Genomic DNA, 20,320 nt, shown 5'->3' on the forward strand with positions numbered 1-20,320 from the left:
CGATGTGTATGGCGAAACGTACCGTAGTCCTATTAGTTTATCCCTGCCAACTTACTTGCGCTTGATGGCGGCGCTGAGATCCATGTCCTCGTCTTCATCTGAGCTAGACTCCACCTTCTTTTTTCTGCCCTTCTTGGCAGGAGTCTTCTTCACTGGCTTTGCGTTTGACTTTGTCTTGACGGGCTCCTCCTGTTTTGCTGCCGTGCCAAACTCGCTCTGCAGTAGACCACCTTCCTCTTCGCTGTCGCTGTCGCTGTCCACCACGGGCTTCTTCTTGGCGGGCTGAGTTGACTTCAACTGCTCCTTCTTGCTGCCGTGGATCAAGTCGCGCACAGTCTCGCTGTTGGCCAATTGCCGGAACTCATCTCGAGCTGCATCAGTCATCGCAAGGCCTGCTTCAGCTGGCTTGGGCTCCTCCTCTGCAAGATCAGCGGCAGTCTCGAGGGACTCTAACAGCTCAGCCATCGACGTCACCTGCTGGGCCGTCTCCTCCTTTGACGGGTCGTCGCGCAGCGCGATAGGAGCGTGCAGGGTCGAAAAGTCTGTCATTGCACCCAAGTCAACCTTCTCCACGGTGCTCTTAGCGGTTGCTTCATCCAGCGTTGACGAAACATCAGCAAATGCGCGGCCGCGAAGCAATGCGCGGCGGCGCTGCACAGCCTCCTTGTCCGCCTTGTCCTCCTCCTCCTTTAGAAACGTCGTCAGCTCAACAACACGCGCTGCCGCAACGTTCGCGCACCTCAGCACAGTCGACTGGGAAATGGCGGCACCGCCAATCTTGTGCACAGCGCAGAGCTCGCGGAACGAGTTGAACGTGAAGCTCATGCGCGCGTCCGTGATGCGCTCCTCGCGGTCCGTGGGGTCCATGAAGATAATGGGCTCGCCGTCTTCGTCAGCGTCGACGTCGCCCTCGTTGCCAGCGTTGGCCTGCATCGTCGCAGCTGGCTGCAGGAAGCAGAACGAGATGGAGATGGGGATGTGGTGGAGGCTCAGCGGGACGGCTGCGTGCTCGTCCACGCTGTACACGGTGACTCCTCCGTTGCCTGCGGAGCCCTCCTTCACGGCCACCTCCGGGCGCCGGTAGTGCATGAGCGCTGCAATGGCGGCCAGCGAGGCCGCGTCCACCAGGTTGCCGCCGTGGTCCACCACGTGCACGTGGCAGGTGATGGCCCAGACCTTCTCGCCGGCCACCACGGCCAGCGCCTCCGTGTCCAGCGCGCGACTCTCGCGCACGCCGCGCTCCACCAGGCGCGCCAGCTCCGCAGCGGCGACGGACGAGGCGGCGCCGCGGCCTGCAGACGCCGCGGCCTCGAAGCTGGGCGACGCCATGGGCGACAGCTCCACCGCGAAGTGCAGGAAGCCTTCGGTCGGCCGGTCCGGGAAGGGCGGCACGATCTCGCCGTGCACGTTGCCGATGACCCTGCACACCCACAACACATACAGAGAAACAGACAGACAGAGAGAGACAAGGTAAGCGTCAGTCGGGCGCGTCAGCTCACTGCTGCGGCGAAGGACGGAGACGCACCGAGTGCGCCCCAGCTGCACCTCCGCCTGGCTCTCGCTCTCGCTGCGGCGGAACTGCACGCGGATCTTGCGTTGCTGCAGCAGCTCGCGGCCGTCCGCGCGCACGTGCGGCGGCTGGCGCAGGCAGTTGGCCAGGAACTGCCGCTCGTTCTCGCTCAGGAAGTCGTGCTCGTCCCGCAGCGCCATCGTCCTCTGCTCTAGTGCTCGAGTGGCTCGGGAGCTGCTGGCGCAGGAGCGACGCGCCCGCTGATTGGCCAATTCTCCAACCGATACAACAGCAATGGATGGGTACAGGCAGACGCTGCTGGGGCGCGCGCTGGCCGACGCGCTGCGCGAGCTGGAGGGCGAGCTGGAGCTGGACGGAGACTTGCTCTTCGCGCTCTTCGACGAGGCCATGCAGGCGGAGCTGCGCCGGACGTCCACGCACGAGACGCTGGAGCTGGCGGGGCAGCTCACGGCCTTCAACCGGTTCCTGGACGACTGGAGCGTGCAGGCGCGCGCCCAGCCGCACGACATCAGGCTGAACCACTGCGTCGCCGACCTGCACTTGCCGCAGCAGGACCAGGGAGGGGAGCAGGAGGTGCCCGTGCGGCTGAAACTGCGTCAGAGATCGTGATTATATCGAGTTCCTGCAGGAGCGAGGCTCGAGCGCCATTCGTCGGACGCGACAGGGCTTTATCGGGGTTGGAGAATCAGTGGTCAGGTTGCCGATCTACATGGTTACCTTGAGTGTTTGCCTAGCACCTCCGATGAGGATACGGTGAATTACGTATGATGGCTCGTTTGAGCTGTGATGGAAGCTGAGGACAAGCAATTTGCAACATAGAGCAACTCACTAGCGCAGGACTGTCGTAGCTCCATTTGAGCACTAAATGGACAACAGAAGCAGCGGCCTGTGAGTGAGTACACGCGCGCCAGCTACTACTGGCTTCATTTATGATTGTCGAGAGCTAAGGGCATCATGGTATTGTAACTGGAACTTTCGATACGCAACATGGTTAAAATGGATGCACATTGGCAAGGACAGATATGCACTACAAGGGATCATCAACAGGCATAATGATCCCCTAGTTTCTGGTTCTTGAGTGATACAAGAAACTCCTTTGCATTTGGTTTTCCAGCAGCTAATGAACTGCGCGTGCTGCCCTTGGTCTGCCACGATCGAATATGTTCCCAGCTCCCTTGACCACGGCTACAGCGATGCAGTGGCAATTGATGAACAACAGCAGGTAAGGTCGGGTGTGGCTTGCTTGAGTCTCTTTGCTGCTGGTATCAAGCGTATCATCATGACCTAACGATAGTTCCTCGCGTGTGCTGCAGACTATTAGTGTAGTCACGAACACGGCCTCGGGCGGTGGCACGAGCTTCCGGTTTGACCAAGTGCTGTCTCCCAACATCGACCAAGCCGGTGTGTTCCGGTTGGTAGCGTCTGACGTAGTGGACGGAGCGTTGAGCGGATACAACGGCTGCATTCTAGCCTACGGACAAACGGGGGCGGGGAAAACCTTCACAATGTCTGGAGGGGGTCCTCGTCGCCGCTTCGAGGATCGCGGGCTCATTGCTCGATCGTTGTCTCGCGTCTTCCAGCGCACGCAACAGGACGCCGACCATTCCTACACGTTACGCATGTCGTACCTGGAGATTTACAACGACCGCCTCATTGACCTGCTTGCCCCGGACGTTGGCAGCTCAGGCACCTGCAACGCCTCGAACGACTTGGCCATCCAGGAGAACGCTCGAGGACAGACTTTCGTGCGGGGACTCACAACAGCGCTCGTGTCTAGCGAGGAGCAGGCGTTGGACCTTGTATTCCAGGGCGACACGAGCCGCGCGGTGGCGGAGCACGCACTGAACGCCGCGTCTACGCGGTCTCACTGCATTTTCACGCTGTACCTGGAGCGCAAGCGGAGCGTCATGTCCACCCAGTTCATCGAGGGAGATGCATCTGGGGACGAAGCAAGCGGGTCCCGCTCACACGGCGACGACGATGTCGTGTACAGCAAACTGCACCTGGTGGATTTGGCCGGCTCGGAGCGCATGAAGAAAACGATGACGGAGTCGGGTTCTACACGGGCCAACGAGGCCTGCTACATCAACCGGTCACTGACATTCCTGGAACAGGTTGTGCTCGCGCTGAGCAGCAAGACCAGAGCGCACGTGCCGTTTCGACAGACGCCTCTGACCAACTTGCTGAAGGACTCGCTGGGTGGCAACTGCCGCACGCTGTTGGTGGCATGCGTGTGGCCAGCGCCGACTCACGCAGACCAAAGCCTGGCCACGCTGCGCTTCGCGGCGAGGATGCGTCGCGTCAAGACGCAGGCTGTTGTCAACGTTGTGGCATCAGGCTCTGGGGCTGCTGGGTCAAAGCTGGCGAGTGAGGAGCGCGCTGCGTACCGTGACGAGATTCGGCGACTGCGTGAGGAGTTGGCGCTGTATGACGCGATCGCTGGACAGACGCGGGTCCTGCGTGAGGAGTTGGCGCTGTATGACGCGATCGCTGGACAGACTCACGACGGTAAAGAGAGTGCTGCTGAAGAAGAACGTTCTCGCCGGCAGCAGATCACCGCGTTCTTGGACAACGCCGAGCTGGTCCCTCCGGTTGAGAGTCTACGACAGGTGCAGCGGTTACTGCACACGTTCCGTTCGCTGTGCCTTGATATGAAAGGGTCTGCCGTGCCAGCGCCAACTCCGACAGGCAAAACTGGGAGCAAGATGGTGGCGCAGATCCGCGCGCTGCGAGGCCACACGCCTCCTGGCCCCAGTCCGTCGTCTGCCCCAAGCAGCACCAACTGCAGCAGCAAGAACAGCAAGACTGACGGCGCGGTAGTGGTGCTGCCGCCGATCTTCAGAGACAACCAGAGGCCGGAGAGGGACCATCAGCAAGAGTGGCAAGGGCGACAAGAGCGCGGAGCATCAGCGCCGGCCGCCTCCGAAGAGAGCGACAAGGAGCTCTTCGACCGGTTCGGTGGGCGGCGCAGACCCCGGCGCGGAGGCTCTGCGCGATCTGGAGCAGGCGAAGGCGAACGTCCGCGAGGCGAGGACGCAGTTGGCTGCAATTGAAGAGGACAGGAATGGGGGGCGGCTCCGCATAGACACGGTAGACGAAAGCCAGCGCGTGTTTGAAGTAGCCGGAGCTATGGTGCTTGGGGCAACTTGCCTTTCAAGGGCCATCGAGCCGTCACACGCCGTTGATAACCTTGGCTTCCGGTGTGCCTCGGGCGCGTGACATTTCGTTGAATTGGTGAGTGGATCCGCTGGGGTCTCTGATGGAAGATTCTTGGTCAATAGCCGTGAAGGTCGGACTGCAATTCCATGGTGGCTCATCAATTTGGATGCTTTTGGTCGGCAATATGCCCTGACGCCCAAGCTCAAAGTGAAGTGCACCGCGCGTGAAACTTTTTCGACGACCTTTCTAAAATCAATAGACCTTTTAAGATAGGTTTCTAAGGTGTACCACACACGAATCGGCGGACCAATCAGCGGACTGAGTGGCTTGGAGCCGCACATCGAGGGGGCCAGGGGGCTCAAAGACCACTCGCGACTTTAGCTGGAACGGAAGGTGAGTACGCGAGCGGATGAAAGATGCGGGTGTTAAACGACGCGCTCCGGGCCCAGGGCGAGCCCATCCGCGACTACACTAGACGGGTCCGCGTGTTGCGCTCGCTTCGGCGCTCGTGGCGCTGTGGTTGGCGCCCTGGAAGCTGCGCCGGAAGCAAGGGAAGACATCGAAGTCCGCCGACTGACTGACCGTATGTGTCCCCTGTTCTTGTTGCTGCTACTCCCCCACCTCCAGCATGCTGTCCTCGACGATCAAGAACTCGGTGCGCAAGGCCGCGGTGACCCCCACCCTGACGCGCGGCCTGGCCTCGGCCGCCTCGTCCACGAAGGAGGTGGAGGAGATCGGCGGCTTCGGCCAGATGACGCAGCCCAAGCTGCAGCTCTTCGGCCTGCACGCCCGCTACGCCAACGCCCTGTACAGCGTGGCGGCCAAGCAGAACCAGCTCGAGTCCGTGGAGAAGGAGCTGCTGACCATCGAGGAGACCATCGCCAAGGAGCCCAACTTCGCCTCGTTCCTGCACGACCCCACGATCGCCCGCGCCTCCAAGAAGGAGGACATCGCCAAGGTTATGGAGAAGGCCAAGTTCTCCAAGCCCGTGGCTGGCCTCTTCGAGGTGCTCGCCGAGAACGGCCGTCTGCCGGACGCCGCCGGCGTCATCTCCGCCTACAAGAAGCTCATGGGCGCCTACCGCGGCGAGGTGCAGGCCAAGGTCACGTCGGCTGACCCGTTGACCAAGGCCCAGCTGGACCAGGTCAAGAAGGCTCTGGGTGCCCGCGTGGAGAAGAACGAGAAGCTGCTGCTGGAGACGGTCGTGGACCCGGAGATCCTGGGCGGTCTCAAGGTGCAGATCGGCAACTACTTCATTGACCTGTCGCTCGCCACCAAGATCGACAAGATCAACACACTGCTCGCCAACTCGAGCCAGCAGTAAGTCAGTCTTCCGACGACAGGCAGGGTTACGAGTGAACGTGGCGTAGCTAGTGGGAGGCCGGGAGGGCATTCATCCATGCCCACGTGTCTGTAGCAACGAGGTTTCGCTCGGCGAGCGGCGGAGCTAGCACGGAAGCCGACGACTAAATGAAGAACTTACAACGGAAATGAATGAGCTCGTGTTCGTCATCTGCGTCCCAGTTGGTGTTGGTGGTTGGTCCTTCAACCTGTCGGCGTCCCTGGTTTGTCAAATACAGCGAACATTGTCAACTACTGTAACGCCACTTCGAGCACTTGAAGCGCAGGCATAACGTAGTCGAAACGCGACTTGTTTGCTGTGAATAAAAAAACATTTGCTAGCATCGATGGCGCCACACGCCGAGCGCGCTGTTCCCCGACGGCATGATGCCCTCTTCTGTTCTCCCTCTCTCCTGCTCCCTGCCCGCCCTCAAATTGTGTTGTGCTGTGCACGAGGCGCCCTCTGCCCCTTGCCTGTCGTTCTATGCGCTGACCTGTAGACGAACTAACAGCAGCCGCCCTTGGATGACTTGCCCCCTGAGGCGTTGGCTTGACTCAGAATGACGGGGCTTTGACCTCCGTAGCCGTAGGACCCTGGGCCGGCCGCGCTGCCTGCTCTGGATCCGTCGCGCGATCGTGTCCGCTGCTCCTGGTCGTGCTTCTTGAGCAGCTGCACCGCCAGACTCTCGAACAGCGCCTGCACCCCTTCGCCTGTCTTGGCGCTCGTGCGGAACACCAGCGCGCCGATCTCGTCCGCGAACTGCTGGGCCTTGGAGAAGTCGAAGTCGGACGGCACGTCGCTCTTGTTGCCCACGACCGCCAGCACGATGTCGTCCCCCACGTGGTGCTGCAGGTCTGCCGGTCGGCGGAAAAGAACAGGAGAAGGGGTGTCACTCTCACTATACCGCCTCTACATGGAACAGAGAAGGAGAACGAGAAGAAGAAGATGACGCACCTTGCAGCCACTCCTTGATCTTCTCGAAGCTAGCCTCGCTCTGCAGGTCGAACACCAGGATGGCTGCCTTGGCGTTGCGGTAGTACATGGGCGCCATGGAGCGGAAGCGCTCCTGGCCGGCCGTGTCCCAGATCTGCAGCGTCAGTTTCCGCCGGGCGCCAGCGTCGTCCCCCACGATCACGCGCTTCTGCAGGAACGAGGCCCCGATGGTGGCCGACGTGGGCGTGGAGAAGCTGCCGTGGCAGTAGCGCATGGTGATGGACGTCTTGCCCACGTCCGTGGGGCCGATGATCACCAGCTTGCGGTCGAGCCCCACGTCCTCCATCCTGCTGCCGGCTGATTCGGGACTTGGTCTTCTATGCGGAAGAACCCAAAAAAAAGAGACACCTTAGGAGTGATGCGGTACGGTACACACAATTGTGTGAGCCACGTTAAACAAGGCACGAAATGTCTTTTTCTAATGAATTCGCAATTTTAAACCAAAACGATTTTTGGACAAAACGCAAAGTTTGGATGATATTCGCAAGAGGCCGCCTCTAATTGGCAGGCACCGTTAAATTACGAAGAGTGTACAAAAGTTGGGTGCACTGCCTGAATTAACGTTAAAATTCCACAGCATCTTAGATTTTCAGGATGGATGTATGGCTATGTCAGAAGCTCGGCCGTTTTGAAACCTCCTTCGAAGACATGGATGAATATCGTGACGGTGCCGACATATATTATTTTGACTTGGCCACTGCATGTCCTCCGTGGCCCAATCAGATGTTTAAGGTATCTTTATAGCGAATAAGCAGCCGGTTGAATCAAATTTAGGCCAATCATCGTATTTAGGGATAGGTTTATTTGTTGCCGACACCGTGCCGACGAATAATGTCGGCAATGCCGCCAAAATATGTATCCAGCACATAGTGAATCTCAGTGATTAACGTATAATACGAAAATCTGCCATGTAGCCGACAAATTTACTTAGCTTTTGTATTGACTGTCAGACTGCTTTGAGAACATTGCAATGGCGTTTCAACTACTGTCGCGAACTCAACCGAGTTTCCTGGACATGCCCTCCAACTCACCCAGCACGACATGAACGAGCAGCATTCAACATGAGTTAGGTAGATACGAGCGCGCCACTTAAAGCACGAAGAGGATAAATAAATATAAACAATAAACACTTTATTACAACTTATTCGTAGTCAACAGTACTTGTGCTCTAGCTTCCTCGCCATCCTCCTTCCCACCCGCTGCACTTTAGGCCGCCGCCCATTATCATCCTGCCCTCATCATACTCCCCGCCCTCCTTTAGCTCCCCACCCTCGTCATGCTCCCCGCTCTCGTCATGCTCCGCCCACGTCATGCTCCCCACCCTCGTCATGCTCCGACGCCCGGAGCCGGTCCCCCCACCCCCACCCTCGTCGGCCGACGCGGTGACTTGACTTGGTGTGTGTTTCGTTCAAATGGCTCCGCTGTGGACTACACCAGAGCCAGTTGAAATTGAACAATAGCTGGGTTTATAAACCAAATCTGTATTTCCACCAATGATGACGCTGTCGGCTGCCGTCGGCAGCTGTCGGCACCGTCACGCTACGGATTCAAAGCAATCGTAATGAAACCACTGGCTAAAGGCCGAAAAGATCGAGCGAGCATCATTTGGAGTCCTGACAACTCCCTTAGACCCAAACCGCCCGTGCTTTAGCTTTGGGCACATGTCCGAAGGGCTCTGGCGCAGCCTTCGGACCTTCACCTCCAGCAAGATGACGAGAGCAATAGAAGCTGACGACAGCCACGACAAGCGAGCGGGAGACATCGGCGAGTCTCTTACCAGCACGAAGACGAAGCGGGCAATACGATAATCGCGTGAGGATTGGCAGTCGCGCTACGGGATGATTTTGGTAATAAAACCAGGGAGTACGACCGATTGAGGTGTCGTTTCGGGCGCTGTTTGTAAGTTCTGTGCGCGCTTTGGCCGTGAGGACATGAAGGCCTCTGCTGAAGTACACGATGCGTCTCAGTTTGCTGGAGATTTGGCGCCGAAGAATAAACGTCGAAAAAAGCCTGCTGTCTTCACAGCGTTTCGGATTGATAATCTCAAGGTACTCGATTTGTTAGCATCCACAACGCTGGGCGGAGTTCGGAAAGCTCCCAAAACCCGCCTAAGTGCGCGCGAACTACTTCAAGCAAGAGCAGCCCATTTCCTCGTATTGACCAAGCCTGCTTTCGCGATGCGTGTGCTGGCGAGGGCGATGGCATTGTTGAGGTGTTTGTACTTTGACAATGAAGAATCAAACGTTGGACCGCTATTTGTCGAGTGGGACGATGGGGATTGCATGATCGAAGTTGAAGTTGTAGATCGGGATCAATTTGAAGCCTTCATCGATTGCATCTCATATTCGGTCAGCTATCGTAGTACAGCAGCCGTGTTTGTCGGATTCGGGATGAAGCTAATGAACATGAAGCTCGGGAATCCGATAGAAAAGGTTGCTCGTGTGTGCTCGGACTTTTCCAGCGAACGCGTCATCAGCCTGCCGACAACGCACCCTAAGTCCCACGAATGGCTATTATTAGATGAGGTTCAAGGAGCAGTCACTTCAACCAGAACTGGCTCGGAGCGCATGGATACACTTTCGGCTGAGAGTCTCGGCCACATCGATGAGACTACCATGACTCCGGTAATGATGACTGATGTCGACTATGGATTGACCTGATCCCTGCAAAGTTTGGGCTGCGGTCACCCCGCTCAGCTATGCTGAGATCGGGTGTCCTGTGTACGCTGTTGCTTTGCGAATGCCAGCGGCGCGAGTATGAAATAACGGCAAAGCTCGCGTCCAGGTATTGAGTAGCAGGTATTTGCCAGTCCTTGAAACAGGTATTATCCAGGTATGTAAATTGAAATAAATTTCCGATTTTTTTTCTTACCACCCTCCAGCCACTCATTCACTCAAATCGGCGGGAGCGGCACGTGGCAACCATGGCACGCACCCACAAGACGGCGCTGATCAAGCAGCGCATGGCTGATGAAGCTAGAGAGGAGCAGGAAGCCAGGGAAGCAGAGGAAGCACGCAGAGAGAGCACAAGGGCGGCACGGACGAGGTCGGAGAAGGCACAAGCGATGAAGAAGGCTGCTGAAGAGCGGAATGCTGGTGGGCCAAATGTGCCGCAGTCTAGTAGCACTAGCAATGCCAGCGAAGATGAAGGGATGCAAGACGAAGATGGGAGTGCTGAGGCTGACGAAGAGGAACGAGGTGAGGACGAGGAGGAGGAACGTGCGGAGGATGACGAGGAGGATCGCAATGATGACAAATCTGATGTGGAGGAAAGGTCAGACGAAGCAAAAGCTGCAGCAGCAATCACATCCCGTATTAAGAAGAAGCGCACGCTGAGTGATGTCGAAGACGAAGTCATGGTGACAGTTCCTGCATTAGGTGCAGGACAACGCAGCTGGCCTCTTTCGAGGATGCCCTCAAAGATTACACGAAGAACACCAGCCAGGTTCTCGTCGTCAAGGAGAATATTAACGTCAAAAGACGCAACAATGCACTGCGTGCGCAGCAGCAGTACCAAGGCAAGTCAGACGACGAGATTCCTTTCATTCCAGCTGAGATGAAGTTATACCAGCGCAAATACATATGTTCCCATGGGTGGGGCGAGCGCGAGCGATCTACCACCGGTAAACGTAAGGTTCACAAATTACGACGGGCTGATTGCCCCTTTCAGTTTCTGGCTCAAGTGACGAAGCAGGATGACGAATCGTGGGCTATTGAACTTCGTCGAGAGGACTACAGACACAACCACGACATCAGCGAGAATATCTACAAGTCTTACCCAGGTATTCGCCAGGTTTCACACAATTCTCCACTTATGCCCGGCATTGAATTGCTCATGCAGTCTAATGCAAAACCTTCAAGCATCTACGACTACATCAGAGAGAATTCGTCTCACAGTGTCACTATGAAGGATGTTCAGAATTTGGTGGCGCGTTTACGTCGTTCTGGTGCGTGGTGTTAGCAGAGGCGGTCATGTATGTTGAGCATCTAATGCGGGATAATGTTGGATACTTGTAGGTGATGAACTTTCAGATGACGACGCTGTCACCGAAATGCTAGTTGATTTCAATTTACAATCCGCCAAGAATGTCTCCACCGCTAATCAGAGTGCCAAAGGAAATACAGGGGTTATATCGTTCACAACTGGGCACATGCGAGCAATGTTTGATAGCTTTCCAGAGGTGCTGCAAATGGATTGTACTCACAAAACGAACAGGTGGGCACAGTAACATCCTTTTGCCAGGTATTTAACAGGTTTTAACCGGGTATTGTGCAGGTACAACTACCAACTGCTCTCGATTGTAGCGATGGATCAATTTGGGCATGGTCAGCCGGTTCAGTACTCGTTGCTCGAGACTACATCGGATTGGCACATGGCAAAAGCTCTCGATCATGTTAAACGTGCGAACGAACACTGGCGGTTCATTCGAATCGTTATCGTGGACAAGGATATGCGGGATGTGGACATCATTCGACGCAAGTTTCCTGAAGCCTGTAGTTTTCTGTGTCACTTCCATGTCATAAAGTGGCTGCACGAGGTGGTTCGAAGTGGGAAGTATCAATCATTTTCAAAGGACGTGGTCGAGCAGTTGAAGCATGTTATAACAAACATGACTTACTCGACAGCCGTTGATGTTTACGAATTTCATCGGGACGAATTTAAGAGTTTGGCTTGAAGAGATGGAAAGCACGCTCTCTGGCAGTATTTTCTCGATAACTGGGATGCTTGTTCGGATATGTGGGTGATGGCACACCGCTCGCAGCTCCCACATTTTAACAATCACACTAATAACCGAGTGGAGAGCTTTTTTGGGAAAGTCAAGCAAACGATGAAAAGCCATTTCACCATGCGCGCCAGTCTTGCTGCTCTATTGGCTTGGAAACGCAGACAGGAAGATGAATACAAGTCAGTTGTGGAGATGCCAGGAACTTTACGGATTAAGGAATATTCAGAGGAGATGAATATTGTGCTAAGCATGACTACTCGGTGGGTGGCGGAAGCCATAGAGACGCAGTACAAGATTGCATCGGATCCAACTTTGGCAGCAGGCTACACCTTCACAGACAACGACACTTCAGTTACAGTGCGAGGCAAGCATCACGAATACCAAATACAAAAAGATGGACTAGACTGCGACTGTGATTTTGCGAAAACAATGAAGCTACCTTTCCGTCACGCGATGGTGTACAAGAAGTCAACTGGTAGCGCATTCTTCATCCCATTCAATGCGATCGAACCAAGGTACGCGCAGATTTTGCCAGGTTTTTACCAGGTATTGGTCAGGTATCGAGCAGGTTTTCACTCACATGCCACGTTTTCTTTTGTGTAGGTGGTTTGGCCAGAGTCGCAGTACTATGGATCGAGTAAGTACATTATCTTCGCCGTTTCTTGCCAAAGTTTACAAAGCTGAAAATCAATCTCATGGAGGACCTATGACTGAGCGCGAAAAATACCGGCGCGCTCAGCAAGCATTTGGCCGTATGAGCGGGGAGCTGTGCCAGCTTTCCGACGCGATGTTCAACACAGCAATGTCCAAATTTGATGAATGGTGGCACAATGTCAGACAAGGCAACGTGGAGATTACATCACCCGTCGCTGCCAATGATAGCAACGAGCACGGTGGCGAAAGTGATGGTCGTGTGCTGAGCGAAAACAGCGCTGCTGCAGAACCCAAGAGCCTCCAGGATGCAGAGAGCACCGGTAAAGGAGATGATAAAGGTAATCAGAACAATGAAGATTGTGATGACTGTTACGATATGCCGCCTACGCAAGTTGCATCCGACGATCGTCTTGAAGAAGCCAAGGTTGCTATAAAAGTGAATGTCTGTGCTCCTGTGGTGGGCCGGCCTCGCGTTAATCGGGTTCAACGTCGAAACGCGGCTCGCTGCGCTTTGAAAGAGTACAATAGAGGCATGAAATTGAGAGCCCTCCTTCGAGACAAGGACGTTTCTGACTTTGTGGCCTGCCTCGATGAAATTACTCCTTCTCTCCAGGAAGCAGGTTCGTACTTAGCTACACATCATGTGTACCTACAAAGCGGAGTTCCTGCCTTTACTTGGGAAGTGGATTCAGATTTTGTGCCTGATACTGTGCGTTACCGCCTCCCTGAGGCTACAGTGGATATGGCACTCACGCGACTTGATAAAGAAAAGCTTGTTTTGAATGGCGGAAAGCCGCTACTGAACGAAATTGTGATAGATGGAGAGAGCAATGAAGATAATGTGGTAGTCGTTTTCGAGAAGATCGGCCAATTTACACGTGATCAGTTGCAGGCCATGAAATATCTGTGGAATTTGCTGAGTATATGCAACAACGGAAACGAATGTTGCATGTGGCTGAAAGATAGAGTAAAAGTTCTGGTGGACAATGACGGTAATGTGGACGGCGTATCCGAAATGCTCCTGAATGCATGGCCTTACGATTCAGTTCCCGGTGTGCAAATGCTATACTGCGAACTATATCGTTTTCGCGGTGGAACATGGCTAAATGACAATACCATATTGGCCTATGCATCCGTTCTCAAAAAGCAATACAAAAACAACGCCTGTGTGCTCTTGCCACAAGCCTCGAGCGACGAAGAAAATGCTGTTTCGGGAGAAAGTATATTGCGCATCCACGAGTGTGTACGTGAAGGATGTGACTATGTGTTTTTGCCGGTAAACTTCGACAAGAGCCACTGGGCCAGTGTTGTCGTCGTTCGGGGCTCAAAAACTCTGCTCGTGTACGATAGTATGCATTCAAGAGCTGTGCAGAAGGTGTTGAAGACAATTGCAAATGAGGTCAATAGTGCAGTGTTGGGTGAAAAATACACCGTGAGTGTCGTGAAGCTACCACGTCAAAAGGATGGAAGTAGTTGTGGTGTCTTCACCTGCATGCATTTTATGCGCCAGGTGGCAACTCGAGTTCCAAAGGACTTCTCGCCATCGGGCATCGTAAAGCTACACTGGCAGATGATGGATGCGATTTTGGCGATGAAGCATTGCACAGAGTAGCACCTGAAATTGTTATCTGAAGTAATTCATCGTCAATACATGGACTAAACCTGGTAAATACCTGGGTCGAGACAAATGTTAGCGTGATGATTTGCTTGCTCAGATAGGTACCGACGATTAGCGATCTTCGTCGTTTGCACTTTTGCCAAAGTTGCACACGTATGATTTGTCCAGGTTTTGGACCCGGGCAATACCTGCACAGGTAATATAAACCAAAATTACCGCACTGTTTATGTGTAAATTCGATACCTGGTTTAAACCTGTCGCCAGACCTGGAAAATACCCGAAGTATACTTGACCTAACCCTTCGAAATACCTGGACGGCAGCTTCGTCCATGAAATAAATGTAACCTGTTGAATTGTTACTGCTCCAGTGCCCCCTGGAACTTGCTACTCTTGCTTCGACACTGCGATTTTGACATTGAGGCTAAAACTAGAGCCACGACTACCACAGCCTCGACATGTCAACTTTCCCTGGATCTTCTTTGAGCCATTCTCGGTCTTGTCTTGTAGTCTCTTGGTCTCCACCACTTACAAGCTACGCCTCCGAGTATTAGTCTCGGAACTAGTCAGCCCCCTCGAACTTGCCCTTCTGCCGCACTGCTGCTCATCGTGGTAGTGCTTGCGCTGCTTCTCGCGTGGAGCCGGCTCAGTCTCGGAGTGCATACCGATTAGCTGCTTCACCTTGATGGGCCGCAGGTACCCAGGCGGCTTGGTGAGCAGATCAGCGGGATTGACATCGCCGCCAACCTTCCAAATGGTGACTGGTTTTCGCGCAACTTGCTCGCGAACTTATTGCAGCCTCAACTCGATATGTCGGGTCTTCCTGCTGTTGGTCGGGTTCGATTGCAATGTACTTGCTGCTTGATTATCGACTCCGAGCGTAAAGTTGACTCTCGTTTTCGGCAGGACTTCTGTCAGCACGTTAGCCAAACCCCGTCCCTCCATGCACGTCTCACATGATGCTACATACTCCGCTCCCGCCGTGCTTCGCGATACCACTGTCTGCCTACGCGCAGCCCAGGCAACAGATCCACCAGCTACCAGCATGGCGTAGCCCGTGACGCTCTTCCGGGTTTCTGGGCAGTTCCCCCAGTCCGAGTCACAAAATCCCTCAATCTTGATAGCATTCACCTTTGACGTACTATCAGCCTTCGGCTTCTTGAAGAAACCCCGTGGTCGGCCGAGGCCACTATAGATACCGAAGCACGCCCTTGAGCGCACCACCAAGTTGTACGGTCAGATTCTCCACAAACCGACTCAAGTTCCCTACCGGAAACTCCAGGTCGGACCTGGTAGCCACATCAATGAGCGGATAGCAGCACTGTAGTCAATATCCGGCTGCTTATCTACGCCAGCCATTGGCCGCAACCTTATCATCAGGTCCAGCGATGATCTGCATCCCCGGGCATCTTCAAAATCAAATCTACGAAGAACATTCTAAGCGTACTTGGTTCGATGCAAGAATGCACCCTCCTCTGTGAACTCCATCTGCACTCCCAGGTAGCTATGCAGCCTGACTTGGTCCTAATGCCGTATCTTGCATTCAGCTCCGCAAAGAACGACACCTTCCACGCCTCGTTGATCGTTCCACAGATGATGCCATCCAAATAGACTAGCAAGAGCGTGCGCACCCCCCCCCCCCCCCCCCCCCCCCACACACACACACACGCACACACACACCTTGTTGTACACATACAAGCAAGATTCTGAGGCACAGCGACTCCATCCGTGATTCTCCAGCCTCGCGTTCAATTCATCGTGCCACTCGCGGCCGCTTTGGTGAAGGCCCTAAAGCGCGTACTTGACCTTATACACTCAACATTTCTAAAATGAGATTTCGGCAAATATCTGGTTACTAATCCGCCTTTTTGTTTTGGAGATAATCGCCTTTAAAGTTAGATGAAGTTATTTTCGTAGTTAAGTGAAGTTTCGAGAAACGGCAGCTTTTCAACCAGTCACTAAACTGAAACCGCCCTGCGCACTGCACCACACTGTTGTAACTCACATTGCAATCCACCATTCCGATGTAATCCGCCGTTACGTCATCAGCTTCCGTGCCTTCAAGCTCCACGTCCGGCCCTCCCACCGTGGACAAACCCCTGTCAACTTCGCCGACGCTGACGCCCCTGTCCCCATGTCAGATTGCAACTGCAACTACCCCCCACGGCGACATCGAACTTGCTCAAGACTCTCAACGAATCCAGAGTCGAGGTTGTGAGAGCGATATGTAGAGTGAACGCAAAGAAGAGACGAGTGACGATCCAGATGACAGTGCGGGCGAGGACTGGAGTGAGGGGGAGAGTACTGCTGATCAGGAGGTCTCCAATTGGACGGCTGATAGTGTAGAAAGCGCTGGCGAGGATATGTGACAATTTGATTGAGGTCGATCTTCAGCAGAAGGACGCTAGCCTGATCCAGGCAGACGAACGCGAACGTCGTTGTGTGGAGGGGAAAGCGCGCGAGATCGAGTGGTTGGTGTGCTCCCATTCTCAGATGAGCGAACGATAAGTATCTACACGATGCTTGCATTGCTGATGCAGACAGACACTGTGGCTCGACGCCGAGGTGCGGGAGCGCGTGACAAATTCCACTATTACCTTCCATTCATCGACCAAGTGTGCCGTCCGTCATTTGCAGGGTGTCTCGATGTCGCCCCACTCACTGCCCAACGCTACAAGCGCAGCGTTCGTGATGGCAATATCGCCCCGAAAGCACATGGCAATAAGCTGAGCAAGCACGCAGCAAAAGTTGATGTTGTGTGGCTTGTGAAGTGGCCTCAAGCGTTTGCCGCAGAAGTTGGCGATGTGGTTCCTGTACGAGTTCGTCTCCAGAAGACCGTTAATGGGGAAACGACAAAATATTATAGTCGCGAGGACCACATCATGCTACCGGCTTGCTTTTCATGGACCGCTATTTACGACGAGATGCACACCTATGTGGACCAGATCAGTCTGTGCGTGAGGGAGCCAGTCCCAGCCACGATGCGAAAGCTGCTGAGCCTTCACTGCCCAACAATTCGTATTCGTTCTCCCCGGTCGAACGTTTGTGACCTCTACGCTATCTACCAGTCCAGAATGCGAAGCGGTCCGACTGCTGATGAATCGGAGGAGCTTGTGCTTCACACAGAATCAGGGAGACGCATGAGGTAACAACGAGTGATGTGGATAGAAGTAACCTTTTATTTGGCTAACGACACTAATCTCATTTTATTCTACTTTTGCTAAACAGAAAGGAATACAAAGTTGCAAGGCAGTAGCACGTTCCGATGCGTCAGCCAATGGCACGGCTGGCATTGTCATGGACGTTTCCCAAAATCTGACAGTCCTTTGCTTTCGCCAACGCCGTCACAGTGGTACTTTTGTTCGCCTGTGAACTCAACGTCTTTGGAATCTTCTACGAGAATGATGACATTCAGACAAGCTACATGTATGGTGAGAGCGTCAGTCGGAAGGGCACAGATCAAGTGAACTCTATGCTTGATCACTTTATTCGAACCGGTCTTGTTCCGGCTAAGAAGAAAATTTGATAGTCTATGTTCCGGTCTGAATAAAAACAACCTCGTGATCAAGTTCCTACTAGCCCAGGTTCAAATGGGCGTGTTCGAGAGAATCGAGTACAAATTCTTTGTCAAACGACACACAAAGAATTCCTGCGACAGAGATTTCGGGCACATTCGCAAGCACGTCTCACAGCAAGATCTGTGGACAATGGACCACATTGTAACTGCTGTGAAAGATTTCGTGGTATCGAACACTGCAGTACACATATCCTGGCGTGATGATTTCTTCATGAGCTACAACCCACTGGTCAGTGAACTCTACAAGACATTAGTTGGCGTTCATCAGTACCAGATTTTCACCATGGAGAGCTGTAAACTAGGCGTGATGCAGTCCAGAAAGCGTCCCGACAGCGCGGTGGAAGAGAAGGATCTTCGGAGAAAGATTGACTGAGTGCTCACTAAAGGCACAAAGGTTACCAGGAAGTTCATTCACTTCCTATCCGCGCTTCCGCCACCACCAGTCAACCCCGAAAAGGTGTACACGATGCACCAAGTAGTGCTCAAGTACGTGTCAGACGAGTTCAAGACGGATGCATTGTATGCGGTACCTACGGAAGTGCAAGATACTGAGGCTCGAACGGCCAAACAAGCTCGACGTGAGCATCGGGCAGCTATGACTGCTGCGGCAAAGGCGAATGCTGACCGTCGCGGACGAGAGAACAATGCAGAGAGTGCTGGAACAGCAAACGAAAACAGAATATGTGATAATGTAGGTCTGGTCACATATCGGGAGTCGCATTCAGTTGAACAGCGGATTTACGTCGTCATTGTGCTTCGTCTTCACGGGATACACTGTAACAAACCTCGTGTACGTGTCTATGACTACTAACACCGCATTGACCCCTCCTTCACGGTTGTATAATGGTTGGACAAGCCAAAGCAGCTTTTAACGGAGGAGGTGACAAATTCAAAGACAATCAAATCACTATTATAACCTACCCCTGTGCTAATAATGATTAGAAAAAGAGTGCATGAACATGAGCGTGCAGGCAGAGGGCAGTGCGCGCCCCAGGCAATATGCAGCACCAAGGCCAAGTGGGTGAGCGCTCGCCCCGATGACCTGCACCACCACCTGCGCGAGGGCGACGCGGCGCTGGCACGGACCGTGTCCCACGCGACGTCCCAGTTCGCGCGCTGCATCGTCATGCCCAACCTGGTGCCGCCCGTGACCACCACGTAACGGGCGCTGGTCTACCGCGATCACATTCTGGTGGATGTGCCCGAGGAGCTCCGCCACCCCAGTGGCGCCAAGGGAGGCGTCAAGGGCTGTGAGCCGCTCGTGACGTTCTACATGACGGACGGCACCACTGCCGACGAAATCCGCCGCGCTGCCGCCACCAACAAGATCTTCGTCGTCAAGCCCTACCATGGTACCCAACACACAACTCGCGCTTGAAATGTGTTAGCAGCAGCAAGGAGCACGCACACTTACACGTACTGACTGACGTGTTGATGTTCTGGTGCTGCAGCTGGAGCGACGGCCAACCCGGACTCGGGCGTGACCAAGATAAACAACATCTACCTGGCGCTTGAGGCCATGAGCGAGTTCGGCATGCCGCAGCTAGTGCACAACGAGGTGACTGACCCGTCCGCAAACCTGTTCGACCGCGCGGCTACTTTCGTTGAGCAATTGATCAAGCCGCTGATGGCCAAGTTCCCGCCGCTCAAGGTGGTCGTGGAGAATATGACGATCAAGGAGGATACCGATTTCGTTACCAACGCGCCGGCCAACATCGCTGCCACCATCACGCCGCAGTGCCGCTGTTCAAGTACTGCCTGTTGGTACTCAAGCGCGAGACACACCGTCAGGCTCCCCTGCATGCCGTTGCCGGCGGCAGCAAAAAGCCTTCCTCGGAACGGACAACGCGCCCCACGTCTCGCCAAAGGAGTCAGCTGCGGTCGCGCGGGCATCTACTCGGTCCACGCTGTGCCCGAGCTGTAGGCCGAAGCCTTTTAGTCGATGGGCATGATGGATCTGCTCCGCGCGTTCGAGAGCGAGAACGGCGCGGACTTCTACAGCCTCAAGCGCAACGAGACAGTCTTGAGACAGGAGGAGTGGAAGGTTCCGGACGCTACCTGTTCGACAACGGCGTCGTCGCCCCCCCCCCCCCCCCCCCCAACGGCCGGCGAAACCATCCACTGGAAGCTGCAGCGCGCCACTAGTGTGGTGATTTCTCTCTTGTGTGGGCAGTTCAGGTGAAGTACCCGTAGCAGCTGAGGTTCGTGCGCAAGGCCTTCGCCAAGGTCGTGAGCACGTCTATGGCCAAGGTGACCGTGGTGCCCACCCGGTTTAACAGCAGCGACTGCGTCGAGTCCGGCTCCAAGGCAGCAGCAGCTCCGGTTCATCTGGCGCCTGGAGAAGTATGACGTAGACATTCACATCGCGGACTTCCGGTCCAAGTACTCGTATGAATGGATTTGTAACACTGGTCACCTCATGATCACTCTGCCTACGGATAGATCTTGACGGTGGTTGCAACCGCTCTTGAGTGGAGCCCCTGCCGGGCCTGCTGACATTGGTAATACGGAGGCTACGAAGGAACTGGATGAAGCCATGGTGCTGTATGGCTACGTGTTCAACTGCTCCGACAAGATGAACTACCATATCATGGCCGACACCTATAAAGACCTGTGATAGACTGGTACCTGGGGCTGCATCGACATCAAAATCGCAGTGCTAAGTGTCGTTGCCTCCCGTGTCAAGTGCGTTCAGGCCGCGATCGGGTTCGACGCTGTGTCTG

The 20,320-nt window shown here is 54.5% G+C and overlaps 5 protein-coding genes across 5 annotated transcripts; 3 read left to right on the forward strand and 2 right to left on the reverse strand.

Annotated features, from left to right (window-relative positions):
- Positions 1–51: 51 nt before the first annotated feature.
- Positions 52–1,710, reverse strand: IUM83_16567 (exosome complex exonuclease RRP45-like protein; the record flags this gene model as incomplete). The annotated part of the gene is made up of 2 exons (XM_067941456.1): positions 52–1,420; positions 1,526–1,710. 2 exons carry the CDS (start codon positions 1,708–1,710, stop codon positions 52–54), a joined length of 1,554 nt encoding a protein of 517 aa, XP_067783302.1.
- Positions 1,711–1,804: 94 nt separating this feature from the next.
- On the forward strand, positions 1,805–2,140 carry IUM83_16568 (uncharacterized protein; the record flags this gene model as incomplete). Its single annotated transcript, XM_067941457.1, has 1 exon — positions 1,805–2,140. One exon carries the CDS (start codon positions 1,805–1,807, stop codon positions 2,138–2,140), a length of 336 nt encoding a protein of 111 aa, XP_067783296.1.
- A 511-nt stretch (positions 2,141–2,651) lies between these two features.
- IUM83_16569 (ATP synthase F1, delta subunit) lies at positions 2,652–6,014 on the forward strand (the record flags this gene model as incomplete). The annotated part of the gene is made up of 4 exons (XM_067941458.1): positions 2,652–2,753; positions 2,845–4,484; positions 5,072–5,083; positions 5,318–6,014. 4 exons carry the CDS (start codon positions 2,652–2,654, stop codon positions 6,012–6,014), a joined length of 2,451 nt encoding a protein of 816 aa, XP_067783282.1.
- A 522-nt stretch (positions 6,015–6,536) lies between these two features.
- Positions 6,537–7,311, reverse strand: IUM83_16570 (Rab21/Rab5 family GTPase; the record flags this gene model as incomplete). The annotated part of the gene is made up of 2 exons (XM_067941459.1): positions 6,537–6,886; positions 6,987–7,311. The coding sequence occupies 2 exons, from the start codon at positions 7,309–7,311 to the stop codon at positions 6,537–6,539; spliced, it is 675 nt and encodes a 224-aa protein (XP_067783229.1).
- A 2,637-nt stretch (positions 7,312–9,948) lies between these two features.
- IUM83_16571 (dihydroorotase, homodimeric type) lies at positions 9,949–19,521 on the forward strand (the record flags this gene model as incomplete). The annotated part of the gene is made up of 4 exons (XM_067941460.1): positions 9,949–10,298; positions 18,540–18,755; positions 18,822–18,949; positions 19,049–19,521. 4 exons carry the CDS (start codon positions 9,949–9,951, stop codon positions 19,519–19,521), a joined length of 1,167 nt encoding a protein of 388 aa, XP_067783228.1.
- Between the last annotated feature and the right edge of the window lie 799 nt (positions 19,522–20,320).

Source organism: Phytophthora cinnamomi (genome assembly GCF_018691715.1).
Source record: "Phytophthora cinnamomi strain GKB4 chromosome Unknown Contig100, whole genome shotgun sequence".
In the NCBI taxonomy this organism is placed as follows: domain Eukaryota; phylum Oomycota; class Peronosporomycetes; order Peronosporales; family Peronosporaceae; genus Phytophthora; species Phytophthora cinnamomi.